The sequence below is a fragment of the Psammomys obesus genome, unplaced genomic scaffold, assembly GCF_907164565.1.
Source record: "Psammomys obesus unplaced genomic scaffold, mPsaObe1.curated_primary_1811, whole genome shotgun sequence".
In the NCBI taxonomy this organism is placed as follows: Eukaryota; Metazoa; Chordata; class Mammalia; order Rodentia; family Muridae; genus Psammomys; species Psammomys obesus.
Window position 1 is genome coordinate 8,807,734 of NW_026585626.1, and position 18,247 is coordinate 8,825,980.

Below are 18,247 nucleotides of genomic sequence, written 5' to 3' on the forward strand. Positions count from 1 at the left end.
GAACACCTGAATTCTTAAATTTAGTACAGATAAGACATATAAATAAATCCAAAACAGTTTAATAAAATTATTTACAACTAAATTTCGAGTTCTGTGTCAAATGGTCTTAAAAATTGTCTCTTAGTGTCCCCCTGGTCCCTACAATGCCACAAAAGAAATCTCCCTCCCTCGTAGCGAATCCATTGTTTGAAGAGTACATGCCTGTGTAGGAGAAAGGGGCCTTATTTTATTTAAAAACAAACACAGATACTTCAGGGCACTGTGGTATTCATATGTACTTTAACATCAATAGGAAACTCAAAGAAAGGCAGTGCGTAGGCGGGGTGTGGGGGCCACCTGCTTTCCGTTTCTGCCACGCTGGAATGCTTGCGGGGCAAGGCTGCAAACCACTTGAACGTTCATTTGACAAAAATTTTTAAAAAATATTGGAAAAGACACAGCAATCAGAGGCAGCTCAGAGACCAAGGGCAACACGCCTCTGCACAAATAAGAGCTCTTGTCTCTTCTATTTTCTCCAATTGGACAAAGGCCGACACTTCAGAGAAGAATGAAAAAGTGAGGCAAGACGTTTAGGGGTGTGGATTGGGAAAAAAACTCTTTCCCCCGGAGAACATGGCTTGATGCTGGCATATTAGGGAAAGTGCAAACACAATAATTAACAAGGAATCCTGCGACTTCAACACACCAGAAAGGGTGTTGCTCCTGAGGGAGCCCGGGAATAAGAAGAATAAATTAGAGTAGGCCGGGTGACATTGAAAAGCTCCTGGAGGTTGTGAAGGGGCAACAGAGAGTTAATCAGGCTTGACACACACCCTGGGAGGCTGGAGGAACCAGTGGGCACCCTTTCTATTTCTGAACGCACAATAATGAACTTCACACTGAACAAACACTTGCTTGTCTATTCTCCACTCAGACTGAAGAATTGAGCTTCTGGTCTACCTTCCTGGGTTTCTCTGCTCTCCGGAAACAAGCCTGCTGCTGTGGCTCCCTATCACAGAAACACATGTCAATCACTGTCAGGCCCACTGCTACTCTTTCTTCCCCATGTGTGATTCCAACAATCAGCGAGCTCCAGGCTGATCCCCAGCCTCAAGTGTGAACATTTTCTAGGGCACACTTTGGTAGATGCTTTTACCGTCTGTGTATTTCCCTTAATTATGAAGCCTCCTTCTAGAAGCCCTATAATTCTCCCCAAGAGTTAAAGTAATTGGTAAAAATTAGGGATGAAGAGATCTGAGTCCACTTAAAGGGGACACTTGCAACTATAATTTTAAAAAGAATTTTCCTTTTAGTTCCAATATAATTCTGCACTTTTCCAATTTTGCCCTTTTCAAATGCCAAAGAAAATGTTCCCGTTATCTTGTGGGCCATAAAAAAAGGCAACGTAATGCATTCATGCTCCACTTAAGGTCTACAAAGAATTCCCTTCCCTTGAAGGGCATCCTTTAGATGTTTCTTTAAAAAGAGTGAAAAAAAAAACATATAAACACTCTTGCTGCAAATCACTGTTATCCTTGCTTATGAAAGGTGTGTGTGTGTGTGTGTGTGTGTGTGTGTGTGTGTGTGTGTATGGGTTCCATTATTTTCAGTCCACACTATGTGGCAATATTAGCAAGATGTTCTCTCATTACTGGTGAATGAATAAACCAAAATACAGAGCCAGTTGTAATGAATTTATGATTCTCTAGTGAATAACTAGCTAAATTCCAAGGCATGGCTTTATTTGAATCTTCCATATGGAAGAAGGGGAAAACAGAAAGACCTGAAGGGGATAGGAGCTCCATAAGGAGACCAACAGAGTCAAAAAATCTGGGCCCAGGGGTGCATGCATAGACTGATGAATCAACCAAGGACTGTGCATGGAGAAGACCTAGACCCTCTGCTCAGATGTAGCCCATGGGTAGCTCAGTCTCCATGGGGGTTCCCTAGTAAGGGAGCAGGGGCAGTCACTGGCATGAACTTAGTTGCTTGCTCTTTCATCACCTCCCCCTGGTGAAGTGGCCTTAATAGGCCACAAAGAAAGAGGATCCAGACAGTCCTCATGAGACCTGATAGGTTAGGGTCATATAGCAAGGGAGGAGGAACTCCCCTATCAGTGGACTAGGGAAGAGACATAGGGGGAGAAGAGGGAGGGAGAAAGGGTGAGACTGGGAGGAGATGAGGGAGGGGCCTACAGCAGGGATACAGAGTAATAAATTGTAAACAGCAACAATAATAATAGTAATAATGAAAAAATAAAATAAAATACTTGAATCTTCTTTAAATTAATTATTACCATTTTTACTTTATGTATTTGAATGTTTTTCTTGCATATATATATATACATACACACACACACATATATACATATATGTATGAATGCAAAGGTTTTTAACCACTAAGCCATCACTCTAGCCCCTGTTGTTATTTAAACAACAACAACAACAAAAGATTTATGTAAAATTTTTATTTAAGTGTATATGTAAATGTGTGTGTGGGTACATGTGTGGAGGTACAAGTCAGAAGAGGGAGCTAGATGCCCTGGAACTGGAGTAACACGTGGTTGAAGATGATTCAACACGTGTGCTGGAACCTAGTAAGGGTCCTCTGGAAGAATGGCAAGTGCTCTTAACCCCGACTCTAGTTAGCAAAAACTACTGGGAAATGCTGCTAGCACTCCAAGCACAACCACAGAAAATCGGAAAAATACGAAGTCGACTGTGTCAAAAACAGAGAACAGGCCCTCATAGAATATATCCTAGTTAGGGTTTCTATTGCTGTGAAAAGACTCCATGGCCATGGCAACTCTCATAAAGAAAAGCTTTTACCTGTGGCCGGCTTACATTTTCAGTAGTCCATTATCATCATGGTGAAAAATACAGCAGCACACAGACAGACATGGTGCCGGAGAAAGAGCTGAGAGTTCTGTATCTTGATCCATACACAGCAGAAGAAGACTGTGTGCCACTCTTGGTGTAGCTTGAGCATATTAGACCTCAAAGCCCTCCCCCACAGTGACATACTTCCTCCAACAAGGCCACACCTCATAAAAGTGTCACTCCCTGTAGGCCAAGCATTAACCACATGAGTCTATGGGGGCCTATCCTATTCAGACCACCACAAGGTACATGAGCGACATCCACAGTTACCTCTGTGGACCCAAGATGGCAGCCAGAAGATGTGTTAAAGGCAGTATTTGAAAAAGAAAGGTATTAACATAAAAATTCCAAACTTAAAAAAATAAGTGTACAAGAGATGGTAATGAGCACAGATCAAGGCACCAGGTCTCCAATTCCAACAGAATCAGTGCTCAGAGGAGCTGGCCCCTGTAAGATCCTATATTGGCAAGCCTTGTCTTAGATGGAAGGAAGGGCTCCAGAACTTTTGATTCTGCCCCAAGAGGGGAAATAAGGACTAAGGGCTGAGTACTTACCAAGATTTTCTCCTAGAAACTGACCAACAAAAATCCAAACGAATGGCCTTTCTCAGCACCACTTTACACTGGGTGGCTGGGATTGACTCATTCAGGAATCTGTTTTGCTCATAAGTACTTGGGAAGACAGCTTACTGATGTGGTCTGAGAGGGAAAATGCCTCAGATTCCATCATATGGTTGATTTAAAATGAAATCACTTGCTATAGATCTCAACAACAGACTACACTTTTTCCAAAAGATTGTTGAAGTAATCTGGAGAGTGAGGGCATGGCAGCCACGGCTGGACCAGCAGATAGAGCAGGATCCTGTCAGCCTTGTTACAGCTCTGGGCCTCTGGCCTCTCCCACCTCTTCTCATGGTCTACACTCTGCTTTCTCAGACTTTAGGCTGTTTTTGGCCAGCTTCATGCCTGGAAAACCCTACTTTCTACACCCCTACCCTGTTCAGATCTACCCATCTCTCCAAATACAGGGCTAACCACGAGCTTTGGGCCTCCATTTCAAAAATTCCCGGACAACAAGCTCCTACTAAAGTTGCAAACCAAGATTTAAGTACTAGTTTGACATCATCACAATTGTATGTGCTGTTTACAGGCTATGGAAGGTAAATTTCTGAAGACCCAGGGGGAATTTCTTTAGAGTCATCTTTATGCAGTAAAATTACACAGCACATATTTATCTTAGAAATTCAAGTTTTAAGGATATTTGTTACATAAAACAATGTCAATTATCTTAGTCAACAGGCAGATGGGCCACAGAATGGCCTCAAAAAAAAAAAAAAAGGAGTTCCTAGTTCCCAGTCTTAGTTCCCACAGATTTCTTTCTACTGACAAGCATTGCACCATCCTGGAGACGATTGCTCTGTAAAACCAAACCAGCTTAGGTTGCCCAAGGGCTTCACTGCAGGGAGATGGTAGTCCAATCTAGTCCCAAGGGAGAGCATACTGGCCAAGTATTGCAGTATTAGCAGTGTTGCATTTCACAGAAACTTAAAAAGATTGCCAAGGGCAATTTTGGTTAGATGCATTTGGGTTGTCTGATTCAGCTTTAGCAATTCTGTGAGTGTCATTCCCTAGGCCAAAAGGCACCTACCTACCAGATGCCCAGGCCCTGTGCCATGCTAGGCATGACGCTGGGAAACCTGGATCCAAGTACCTTCTGCCCCCAATGGGTAATGAAAATCCTATCAATACGATGAAATCGCTCAAATCTAGCTCTGCCTGGAACAACAATACAGCGCCTGGGAGCTGGGACATCTTAGGACATTTCTCCATTTAAAACCACCTAGAATTAAATCCACACCCATAAAAAACCAGGCCTGACATTTTAATAACTAACTTCTCTAAGCTTTGAGGTTTTAAGATTTTTGGCATTCATTCTAAGGAAAAAAAAATAAGGGTAACTTGTGCACACTTAGAATTCAGACAAAATATAACTATATTGTGTGTGTGTGTGTGTGTGTTTTTTTTTTAAAAAAAAAAACACTAAGTGGTCTTAAGAAAGAACTAAGGAAGGGAGGCAAAAAGTGTTTCCACTGATTCAAGATTACATGTTCAGCTTCTTCATGCTGGAGTCACTTTTCCAGGTAACTAACTTTGACTGAATTCAAAACACTCAGCTCAAGATCAATTGAAAAGATATGCAGTTTGGCCCACCATCTTGAAACGGAATGGCAGTTAACATGATTTTCAAAGGAAAAGATCTGACATTGTTTTTGTAGATTTAAGCGAACTCTTTGAAATGGTAGAGTTCAGGGGCATTGTCACTTTGCTGAGTACTGCCTTTGGGAGGACTCAGTAATGATTTTAGTTTATCAAGATGTTCTCCAATTACCCAAAGAACACTAGAGCACATTTCCTTAAGAGACATAAATACATTCTCCCCACCTCAGGCTCAGTATTCCAAGTGAGGCTGAAGGTCCAGCCAGAGGGTGAGCAGGCAGAGGCAGCCAAACCTGATAACCTGAGACTGAGCCCGGGGGCCCACAAACTGCCTTCTGACCCCCATGTGTGCATATACACTGACGTGCATACAAAATAACAGACAATTACAAATATCTAAGGAAATAAGGCCCAGGTCAAAATGTGGTTTCTCTTTCTGTAGGAGGGTGACATGACAAACCTGTCATGAGAATTCTCTTAACCAGACTGTTGGTGCCTGGGAAGCAAGTGCTATGCCCAACTGAGCCCTCTACCTTCCCTCCCGGTACAGCTCCTGGAAAAATGTTTTTAAAATGAGGGGACCCCGGGACCCCTCATTTTATCATGCTTTGCGGGTAACCTGTTTTACAAACCCAGAGGTTTGTGGCAACTGTGCTGAGCCCATCTACTGACATTATTTTCCTAACAGTTTAGATAAGCATTAGCATCTTTTAGCAATAAACTACTTTTTAAATTGAGGTGTGTGCATTTAAAAAAAAAACATGCTGCTATATCCTTAGTAAAAATATAGTGTAGTGTATAGATAGCTGTTATATGAACTGGGAAAGAAAAAAAATGTGACTTACTTTATTTGTGGTATCTGTTTATCATGGCAGTCTAGGGAAAAAAACCCAACACCTATGATATCCTCACAACCTTGGTAGGTATTTGCAGATGGATGGGTGAGTGAGTGGATGGATATAAGCTTGAATCAAGCTGTTCTTTTTTTCTTGATATCGCTGCATATCTCAAAATCCAGTTATTTGCCAAAACCTTTGTGTTCGCCTTTGAAATTCTTCAGTTTTACCAAGCTTAAATGGCCATTCTGTGGTGGTTCTTGCCAGTACAATTCATTTGTACAAACAGAAGCAGATAGACAGTTTTGCTAAATCTCCTTCAATGTGCCCTACTTGGGAAATATTAACTAGGCACTCACTCCCTTTTCCAGAGCTAAGTAATTTTACTTAACAGTATTTACGGCTGTCAGACGTTGGCAGTCTTTGCTAAAAGTGTTGCTTTATCTGTTCATGTTAAAAATTAATCATGTAAGCTTCCGTCTGTTTTTATTTCTTCAACTATCTGCAGAACAGAGCTTTGAGGCCTTTTTATTTGGCTGCTTGCAGTTGTATGGTGGTAATGAGGGGTTTCTGGGGCGAAACACAGTTATAGAATTGGCCAGGGAGGGGGAGGGGAAACACCTTTATAGTGGCCCTGCTTCAACAGACGGCCTCCTCCTGCCCAACACCATTCAGGATGGAAACTGGACGATCCACTGGCCAGGTTTCCTTTATTTCACCTGGTACATCATCAGATTTTTGCAGCTTTCTTTGAAAATGAACTTATTTCTTTGAAATGAGTTCCAAAAACTCATCAGAGAGTGAAAAGGGTTGTTTCTCTGTACCAGGAGATGGAGCTCATTAGAGCCAATGAGACAGTGCCGTGGGTGTCCTGGGGCAGGGAACCAACCGTCCTATCCAAAGAGGCTACCATCCTCTCCTCTAGAAAATCCCTCCACACACCACTGTCTTGATCTTGAGAACTTTATTTTCTTCTTCCCTGTCTAAACCCCAGCTCTCCTGGCTGGTTCCTACGGGACAAAATGGGGTTGGGTTTTTATTCTTAAACAGTGGCATCCACACCCAGATCATCTGATCATGTGACTGAACGTGCCTTGCAAACAATCTGTTATAAACCTCTCACTGTGCCATTATACAATGAGAGGCTTGGAAAATTACACTCATGCTTCCTGACACTATATCACTTCCAGGGATCACATGCAGCCTCCAACTAGGAGCCTTGGGCCCTTCTTTACTTTGCTCTGTGCCTAAAGCTGTCCCAGAGAAAAGAGCAGTAAACACTAACTCTGTGGGTGATATATAAGGAAAAGTCAGGTCCTCTCCACCCTTACTACCTGAAGGGTGATCCATGGGGCAGCATGGTGTCAGCATCACTGGGGACCACACTGGAGATGCAGCATCTCGGGCCTCACTGCCAACCCACAGAAGCACAATACTCTTTAATGACACCTCCAGGAGATCCACAAAGAAATTAGTTTGAGCTGGTGCAGGGGGAGGAAGAGACATTATCTTCATATTTGTGTCAGTGCATTTGTAATACATGTTCTTCATCCAGGTCCTGTGTTAGCATCACCTCCTACAGAAGATACCCCTGCCATCTGATGCCAGGGGGCTGGTCTCTAAACACCAAGACAACTAATAAACAGCTTCACTGGAACCTTGGACTGTGCCTTGTCCAACACATGTACCATATAGTGAGGCTGTTTTGTTTTATTTCCTTTCAAAATTGTTTTCTCTGAAAGGGAGGATGGTGGGGGATAAAAAGCATTTCCTCCTCTAAGATAATCTAGAGGCATGGGAGTTGATTTCCTAGTATAACAGGGCAAAGTTTCCTCCATCTTGTTTCTGCTGGAGCCATCTTTGATTTAACTGAAACTGAGCCCTCTTCCTTCTAACCCTGCTATGAAAGTAACCAATCTTATTCTAGAAACTGGGGGGTTGAAATGCCCCAGCTAACTGCATGTTTTTTGCTTCTGTTAAACTGCTTGCTTGCTTACTTTCCCCTGCAACTGCCGAGGATGTAGTTTTTTGGTTGTTTTTTTTTTGTTTGTTTGTTTTTTTGTTGGTTTTTTTTTGTTTTGTTTTGTTTTTTGTTTTCTTTCTTTGTCTTTAAAGGCTCCCTGTAAAATGCATTTGAGGCTGCTCTGTGAGAAGAGTTTCTCTCTAGGCAGTTGCTGGTAGCATAATAAAGACTCTCAATTTGAACTTTGGTCATACTGCATAGTGTTTTGAGTCTTTACCCTGCAAAATTAAGGTCAAGTCAGGATTCCCATTTCATGAGCCAACTATACAGATAAAATTATAGTTGCCACATGTGACACTCAATGCATGCTCAGTTAACATAAGCTCTTGTCATTATATGCATACCCGTGTGTCTGTGTGAATTAAGACTACCATGGACCCTAGAATAATTTCCTCATGTGATTAAATCAGATATTGATCCACAGCCGATGGACAAAAAGAAGCCAGTAAGCGTAAAAAGCAGACTCTGCAAAGTGTTATTACACAAACAACACAATGACTGTCACAAAAACATGCATCACCTCAGAGAGCAGAGCCTGATAAGCCGTTGTGAAATAAAGAGAAGTCTATCTTGGCATGTCACCTCATGCCCCAGGAGTCCCTTGTGAATATACTAGGTCAATGTGATGTGTACTGCAAAGACTTTTACAAAGACGAATATGGCCTGCTGCCCTTTCCTTTAAAACGCAAGTATTGTTACCCATCCCTTCCAAGACAGTTGGCCAGAGGGGAAATTCAATTTCCTTTCTCAAACTTCAATTTATTTACTTAAATACTCACTAAGCTGGAGTCTCATGGAACATTGACTAGCCCTGCACTCACTGTGTAGCTGAGGCTAGACCTTGAATTCCTGATCTTTCTGTTTCCGCCTTACGAGACCTCGAGTGTCCACCACCGCACTGAGCTTAAATTTTATTATTGCAAATGCAGTTCTACCTATGGGATTGTCTGCTTTCATCGTTTTTTAAACATGTAAAATGAGTATTGCTCTTTTTGAAAAAACAAAACAAAACAAGACCCAAGCCCACCTCTTTTCCCACTGTGGCATAATTCAAACTATCAAAGTAACACTCAGTTGGACAATCCAGACTGAAAAACACCCTCAAACCATCTTACAAATTAAAATCAAAACCAGCACAATACCCATATTGGGTGTGGGTAGAAGATGGAAGGTGAGAGACAGGAGGCGGGGGTGAGAAGGTGGCAAGAGACAGACCTTCTGGTGGACTCAGACTTTTGAAGTATTTCTAAACTTCGGAAGGAAACACTGAGCATGTATAAAGCCTTTAATAAAATGTGTTTCCAACCGTGACTTTTCAGATTAATGGTTTTATTATATTTCTACTTGCTGCCTGATTCTGGAAGCATACTTCTGCAAAGGACACATTGTTCTAGCTGAATCTCACCCATAAATTAGAGAAAGGCCTATGAACACACAAATCCATCCCATCCTCCCTTCCACCTCCACATGCCGATGTCTTAGTCTCCATAAGATGTGATGCTAAGGACGTGATGCTAACAGTCCTTACCTGTTGGTTTTCTTGACCAGGATGGCCCTGAAGATGTGCTCGAGGAGTGTCTTCTCTTGCCGGTGTGTTGGCTGCACAAAAGGGTGCAGGACGGCCAGCGAGAAGCCTTGCTGGTACAGCTCCAGGAGCTGGGCAGGCAGGTCCCGCAGAGAGGCTAACCTCACGGCTGAGGACCTCGGCAGCTCCGCTAGGAATGGGGAGGAAAGAGACTAATCAGAGACCTGTCACCATGGTCCTCTAAACTACATCCTTCTTCCTTTGTCCAGGTGAGGGCCTTCTGGGTCACATCTTCCCAGACAAGCCCACCACAGACCTTATAAGCAGCTGTTTTCTCCCACCTCATCTAAAGGCACCAATAACAGACATACAGGCAGAAAGCCGTCAAAATCACTGAGCCTCCTCTCCAGCCCCTGTTTATTAATATGAACAGGGAAGACAAGGTCCAAAATTTGTTTGCAGTGGAAGGTCTACATGCAAGCCCTCTGCCTCAAACACTCAGTGATCCTTCTGCCTCAGCCTCCTGGATGCACAGAGCACGTCCTGGTCTATTTCTTGCAGATCTATGTATGTGTTATATCACTGACTATTAAAAATATGTTTATTTTTATATGGCTTTAATGAAAATATCAAGCCTATATGATTTTGCACGTGTGTACATACAACACATTTAGAAAACATGTTTTTTAAAGCTCGTCTTCAAGGTGCATGCCTGTAATCTCTGCACTCTGGAAGCTGAGGCATGGGGTTGGTGAAGTTAAGGCCAGTATGGGGTACATAGTGAAACCATACCTCAAAATAAACAAGAAAGGCATGAAAGTGCCTATAACATGTTCAGATACTGCCAGGCTTCTTTCATAAAGGAGTACAGATTTACTTCTCTATGGAAACATTTCTTCTCCCATGCCCTGCATAATCTCAAAATTAAGGGAAAGGAGGACCCTCCCTGTGTGAGGGCAATCTACAGTTCCTACGTAATTTGTAGTTTCTCTTATTAAACATTTCATATTTAAATCGTGCATATGAGCTGTGGGTACTCTGCCCAGTTTTTATTAGATTACTGATCAATTTTCCTTCTGGTCCACAGGAACTATTTTACACTAGGGAATGTAGTTATTGATGATACAGGTTGCAAGTGTCTTTCGTCAACTCATTTCTTGCCTTTTGCACTTCACAAAAGCCGAGTTTTCATGAAGAGGTTTCTTATGTTATTGTAGCAGAAAGACCCTGAAACACGCAACACCTTTTCTGTTAATGCTTTATAGTATGTCATGGTTTTGCATGTAAGTCCTAAATACATTTCAGATTTACCTTGCAAAGTATACATTGTGAATTCAATCTCCCTGAAGTTTATTTATTTTTCCTCATTGATTTGAGAGGTGGCTTTTGTCATTAATGAATATATCTGTTCGTGACTAATAAAATATTTGTGTTGTACTATCTTTTGCCATGTCAGTTTCATAAGTATGTTTTGGGTCTATTCCCTGAATTTTCTGGCTCCCTATTTATTTTCTAAACCTTACTCATTTTTTTTTTTCAAAATCATGTTTTTTAAAATTAGCTAATTAAATTCCCCCTTGTCCCCTTAAAACTGTTGACATTTTATTGAATCGTATTCAAACTACAGCTCAACTGAGAGAGAGTGGGCATTTTTCACCATGCTGCATTTTCCTATTCACAAACAGCCCAGCATCACTTTGATTTATTTCGGTTTTATTTTGTTTCCTCTGGAGCATATTAGATTTTTGTCACATGAGTATTATATATTTATCAAGTGTATCCCTGGTCATTTTGTATTTTTGTTTGCAGTGGAGTAACAGATTCTCTGCTTTCTTGTACATACTGCTCTGCTGGGAAAGCAGACAGGCTTGTCCCAGCTGATGGAGTGACTCTCTCAAGAGGGTAAACTGACTTAATCCCCTAGAGCATCTCTCCATCACTTGTAGCACTCCTCCGACCAGGCACACGGAATGAGTAGATGAGTCAGAGCCACAGAGTGGCACCAAGACAGCCACCAAGTCATCCCAGTAGCAAGCAGCACGGAACCATCCTCAATGCCAGCCTCCCACTGTAGAGTGCAGAGGCATCTACGTGGGACTTGAGGAGGCTACCCCCATAAGATACTGCCCTTGGCTTTCCAAATTCCTTCTCAGGACATCCAGGGTGTCTCAGGTTCCTGCTCCCACTGCATGGCATCTGCGAGGCACAGTGCTTTCAGCAGCATGAGCCCACTGACAGGCTTTGCAGCCCTGATGCATTCCTTCGATAGCAACAGACCTCCTGAGGCTTAGTCTCTTGAGTCCTAACCTGTCATGACACACTTGGGACTTGAGCAGCCCAAAACAGTCAGTGGTGTCCCCTCATACTCTACCAACTTAACAAGACCCCAATTTCAAACTGGAGTAAACAATTCAGAATATGAGCAGTGGCTGGTACTGGTGCAGGCAGCAGACCATGATGATGCAAAAAAAGAAAAAGAAAAAGAAAAAATAAAACTGTTCCTACCTTGGAAAATACATATCAAGACCCACACAAATAAAGGGTGGGTATCTTAGAGCTATTTGAAAATCCACAAGCCCAGATAAGCCTGTTGAACCTGGAGATAGCCTCCCCTCCTTCACACACACCATGCTTTCTTCATTTTTATAAAGGTTTAAATAAGAAATAGTGCAAAAAATTAATGATTGAAAGGAGGCTTTATGGACAAAGGTATTTCCAACAATGCTGTTCTCACAGCAAGAACTGCAAGAAGCTGGAAACAAAGAGTTCTTCACTGAGAACTAGTTAATCTTGGACATCGTGTAATGGAGCCCATGAAGAGGAAAAAGATGAAGGCAAATCTGTCAGATGCTGATAGGGAAATGCGTACATGATATATTGCTATGTTTAAAAAAAAAAAGGTACCTGTTAGAGTGTGGTTATTCTTGTATTAGCAACATACATGGATGGATAGAGGTGAGTAATATTTCTCTAGATGTAAACAATTGAGACAGGCTATAATAAAGGGGTAGACAGGCTGGAGTCAGCACAATGGCCACATCACTGGGACAATCATGGGTCTATTTAGTAGCAGCCTCACCTGCTTCCCTCTTGTCCCAGCCAGAACCAAGGTCTCCTTGTGCAGCCTCCAAGAAGCCAGGTGTGGGCCTTAGGGAGCACAGGTGCAAGTTTCCTCAGCAGATCACACAGCTGCGGAAACACACAGGCCACGCCACTGAGGGCAGGCGCAAGGCCTCATCACACGCAATGTTGATGGTGTTGACAGCCTTCCTGAAAGGTTGTTTAGGACACTGACTAAACCCGAAAATCCTGCGCTCAGAGCTCATCTTTGAAGAAATTACACACAAAAGGGCTTTGGTGAAATCAGTTCAGGCCCAACTGTTTTGAGGGGCAGGCCTTTTGTAAATGTATCAAGGACTTCAAACTCTTACTTACCTAATGAACAAATCTTTACTAGGGCTTTTGCATGTATGTTTGTGTGTAAGTACATGTCCATGTGTATATGAATCTCTGTAACTATAGAGGCCAGAGGCCAAATCCAGGTGTTCCACAGGAGCCATCTTCTTTGCTGGTATTTTGGTTCCTGTTTGTTTTGAGACAAGGACTCTCATTGGCCTGGGGCTTGCTCTAAGACCCTAAGCTGGCTGACAAGTTAGCCCCAGGAATCTGTCTGTCTGTGCCCTTACCAGTGCTAGAATCGTAACCACACGGTTTCTGTGTTGTTTGTGGGCACTGAACTCAGGTCCTCTTGTGTTGTGAGTACTTTGTCAACTGAGTCATCTCAGCCTCCCTCCACCTCTCCCCCAGCACGACATTCATGACCTGTATTTGTTTTATATATCACACCATAAAAGAATACAGGATCTGGTGTATTTAGAAGGCAGGACTATTGTTTTTCTTCTAGGCTGGTATGTGTTGCCTTTACTGGCTTCAGATCCAAGGCTCAAGTGATTTTCTAGCCTCGGGCTCGCCAGTAGCTGGGACTATTTGTGCAAGCCACCGCTCTCAGCTCAATGGCACGGTTCCCATGTTCCTCACTAGCCCGAGCCATGTGAACATAGTAAGGTTAAATGTATGCACCAACCTGTCTGCCATCCAACAGTGGTTATAAAATTCAGACAGGATGACAATGGTATGTGCGCAATCAACAAAGCCCAAACAATCACAGCCAGCATGGGTGGGGCCTGGCAGGGGAACTGGCAAGTGGGAATGGTGGTGACAGGGACTAGGGCCATTAGACTGTTTTCCATCCCCACCCAGCACTTTATGCTTCATATTCCCAAATCAGTGCACTAAAAATATTAGGCAATCAGCTGCCTAGTAGTTAAAAGCTTCCTGAATACAACATAACATCCTTTAAATTTTTCTTAAAATCAAATGTTTGTTTGTCAAAAGTCAATGGTTTTATGCCTTTAATTTTTGGTAAGTGTACCATAATAAGTTTAGCTTTGTGGTTAAACAAAGGCTGAGAAGACTCAGCTGACAAAGGACTCACCACACAATCACAACAACAACAAATAAAAATGAATCCCAGCAATCACATTGCAATAAAAAGGCACATTCTATAAATACAATTAAAGATCTTAATTTCATGTTTCTATTTGAACCTTAACCTACAAATGCAAAAGCAAAAGCTTAGTGCTTGTCGTTGAAGAGATGGCTTACTGGTTAAGAACCCATATTGTTCCAATAGAGGACTAGAGTTCAATGCCCACATTAAAGGCTCACAGCCTCCTGTAACTCGAGCTCCAGGAGAACTGACGCCCTCTTATGGCTGTCATGGGTACATGCACTCAAGGGCATATACCTACACACAAGCCCTACACATACAGCAAGCAAAAATAACAAAATAAAATTCGAAAAATGCCGAGTTCTCATAAAGTTGCCAATCCCCTAATGTTATTACTAGAAAAGTAAGCCATAAAACTATTAAATGATATTAGAAAATAAGAAATGGTTGATTCATAAACATATCAAATGTTGGTATGATCAGATGAACATAAAGATTACAGCTGCAGTCTGTTTTTACCCAGCCAATCAAAGTAATCTCTCTAGTACTCTGTTTTGCAATAACTGCCTGGTTTCATTGCTGATTACATAACCTTGAATAAATGACAGAACTCCCTCCCTATCTCTTGGGCCCTTTACTATGAGATGAAGATAAGCATTTGGGAAAGAAATTTCCAACTCTAATGAAGTGATTTTATGATCTCCACTTGAAGACTAAAATCTATTTTCCAACTAAAAAGTAACAATGCAAAGTACAATAACTGTTTCAAAATGCACAGTTTGTCAAAGCCAGAGCCTACACAGGAATGAGGAATGATGGTAGGCAGTGAGTAGGGATGGCAGAAAGGTAGGGCAGGGATGCCAACACTGCTCACCTGACCACATCCTGCCTACGCTGTGGTCCTCTGGAGTACTCTGAAGTTCACACTGTCACCTAGGAGCAAAGGAAGACTCCCAGGGGAGTTCCAGAGAATAAGAAAGAGACCAGAGCACAACCTGGGAGAAACAGGGTAACCGAGGGGGACCCCTGGAGGACAAACGCCACATGTGTGAGGCTGCCATGTTTAGCATTTTGGATTCCTCTGGAACTGCACCACAAAAGCCCCTGCACTGCAGGGTGGCACTTCCTGCTTCACTGTCACTCACATGCTGAGGACAGCGGACTGCTGATAAGGCTGTCTCAACTACTGCTTCTCCCCAGCAGGAGGAAATGCCACCTGAGGAGGGCCACAGCCTCCCTCCCTCTTCCCAGTCCGTCTCACTCCATAGTCACACTTCCAGTGATCAGACCTTAGGCCTGATGTGGGCTGACCACTCACCCCTGCTACACTGACATGCACCCTCCTTCCTGGGCTACCCTACAGCATGGCAAAGGCCGGGTCCTGCTGTTTTCTCCCATCTGTGCAGGAGCACAGCCTTAGCCACAAGATCTTAACTTGCACTACAGAAATCCTGCACCGTGTAAACCAACCTGGCCTCACATTTAATGTAGCCCAGGATAACGGTGAACTCATTGTGACCCTCCTGCCTCAGTTTCCCAAGTGCCGAGTTGCATAAGTGAACCACCACTGCATAGATGGTCTGGTATAGAACCACAGGCTGGGGGCCTTGGGGGGGGCAGACAAGTTAGTAAACAAGAGAAGAGTGATAAGAGCTAAAGCTTACCTGGACCCAGGGGACTGCACCAGTCCTTGTGGCCTGGGTATTTCTGATGGGCATGTGGGCCCAGGGGCATAAAACTTTCACAGTAAATTTGTTGGTTATCATGCTAAGCACTGCATTTCACTGTAACATTTTCATATATGTATAGGTATCACTGCACTTGGTTCCTATTCACTCCTACAATGCCCTCCTCCATCTCCCCACCTCCCCATCCTCTTCCATCCCACGATATTTCCTTCCATCTACCCCTCTTGTTCTCCTTGGTCATGCCCCACGCACACCTCTCCAGAACCCACTTAATATGAGAAAAAAAATACAATACTTGTCTTTCTGAGACTTGGTAGGGTTTGCTTATTAAAATGATGACCTCTGATTTCCAGGTCACCCGTTTCCCCAGAACTTCCAAATCATAATACTAACCTTATGATTTTTAACCCCTTATGACTCAAAGCCAAGACCTGGTGGGCTTCAGAGTCTGGCCGGGGCATGTGAAGACGTAGGGCATGAATGCCCCTCTTCTATTCTCGTCTCTGATCTCACTCAGCATTTGCATCAGTGAGGACATTGAAAGGCAAGGATGCTGAGAGTGAGCCCACCTGGCTACTCCCACCAAGCACCATGGATACCCATGGCCTCAAGGCCATTGCCGTGGAAATTGATGATGCATGTCTCCTGGTCCCCTCCTTTTCTGCAAGACAGCTTAGCAACCATAGAATTATATCCAAATCCCTTTATAAATCCTGTTTCCCCTGCTGATTAATCAGCAATAGACTTTTCTGCTGAAAGTATTTGGGGCTGTTCAATGGCCAGAAGGTCTCTTAAAAGTAAGAAGTGTTTTCCTTATAAACAAATTTACCATTGTTCCAAGAGTTAAGTGAAAGAAAAGGAATGAAAACATGCGGAATCCTAGCCCACAAAACCACACATTTCTCAACACTCCTGGGACAAAGTTGATTCTGGTTTTGTTATGACTATGTCTTTGTTTAGACAAACATTCTGCCGCCCATTTCCCCCTGGAAATGAAGCTCTTCAGGCATCTTCAGAGGAACTTGTCGTGGCTGTTCTAGCAGCCTGCTAACCACTCCGGCACAGCACATAGCCATACTCGCTTCCCTCTGCTCCATCATGCAGCAGACACCTATTATTCTGGCCGGCAACCATTTGTGACTTTAACCTAATTATTCCAAGTCTGACTTTGCTTTTCTAATTACACTCGCTAATGGATATGTCAATACCAAAGAGCCTGCCGTGAAGGAGAAGCCACCTCCCTGGGTAATTTCTCTCACAGGTGAAGCTGATAATCACACTATTCACCCAAACCTTTTTTTTTTTAAATATATAAGTTCCTTTAAGGCTGCTATTTCTATAACAGCAATCTGCCTGAGCTTTGTAGTAGATCCAATTTATGAAACACTAAAATCAATCATTTCTCAATGTGAAGCTTTTCAATGTACACAGAAGGACTAAGAATTCGATTTTTAAACATTGTTTGCAGCCCTTGGCTGCCATAGGTGTCATTTTGAAAATTTTGGAGCAAGTTAAAACTTTCATTAGAGGGTTCTTTAAATTCAGATTTCCATCATCTTCCCATTTAAAAATCCAAGCTTCTAAAAATGAAGAGAAGGAAGGAGGGAGGGAGGGGAGGAAGAAGGGAAAAGGGAGAGTTAGGGAATTGGGGAAAGAGAGAGGGGGGTTGGGAAGGCATGGCACATCAGCCAAGTCTGAGTACCGCGTCACTTTCAGTCTCACATCTTCACAATGGCAGGCCGGTCAACGAAAGGCTGGAGACACAGAGGCTCTTCACGCTACAGACTGATGGCTACCCAGAAAGTCTGGGAAGCTGGATCCATAGCTCCAACTGTATTATCTAACAAGGCCTGAGGAAATCAAGGCTCAGAGTGATACATGTGCATTGTGCGCCGGGTTCTGTAAGAACCAACCTAAGTCCCTACTGATGAAGCAGCAGAGATGATGTGGATGATAGTGGAAGTCTCAGTGGATGGTGATTACGTCAGGGCGAAGAGGCTGGGTAGGGAAAACCGATCTTAAATTAATTTCAAGGCTTCCTTTCAAAGTGACAAAGATAATGTTAATAAAACACATACAAGCATATACACCCATACCATTATTATGGTTTTGGATGGCTAGCACGAGGACCAAAAACAAATTCTTAAATTCCACATGCTTAAAAGAAATTTGGGGTTGGGGGGAAAAAGAGGACATGGACCCACAAGTTACATAAGCTACAGCAACTCCTCCTTCTCATCGGCCCCACCCGCTCTTTCTCTCTAATTCTCTACCTGTACAGTTCAAACCAGTAGTGGCTAGCCCACACAGCTAAAGTATAAAGATATAAAAATGGACATCCAGGGCAAGTGGTCACCAAACATATGCAGGGCTCTAGACTCAATTGCCAGTCAAAACAAAGGGGCCAAGGAAAGGGGACAAAGGAGAGAGAGGAGGAAGGAGAGAAAGAGAGAATTTTCTTAGGGCCTGTGAGATGTCTCTGTGGATAAAGTACTTGCTGCTAAGCCTGATGACCTGAGTTCAAGTCCTAGGGCCCAAGTGGTTGACAGAAAGAACCAACTCCCACAAGCCATTCTCTGACCTCCACACAG

The 18,247-nt window shown here is 43.0% G+C and overlaps 1 protein-coding gene across 1 annotated transcript in view; it reads right to left on the reverse strand.

Annotated features, from left to right (window-relative positions):
* The window catches only part of Rftn1 (raftlin, lipid raft linker 1), a 207,448-nt gene that overhangs the window by 108,265 nt on the left and 80,936 nt on the right, over positions 1-18,247 (reverse strand). The window contains exon 3 of the mRNA XM_055614013.1: positions 9,462-9,648. Within this exon, the coding sequence (XP_055469988.1) occupies positions 9,462-9,648 (187 nt within the window). The remainder of the gene's footprint in view (positions 1-9,461; positions 9,649-18,247) is intronic.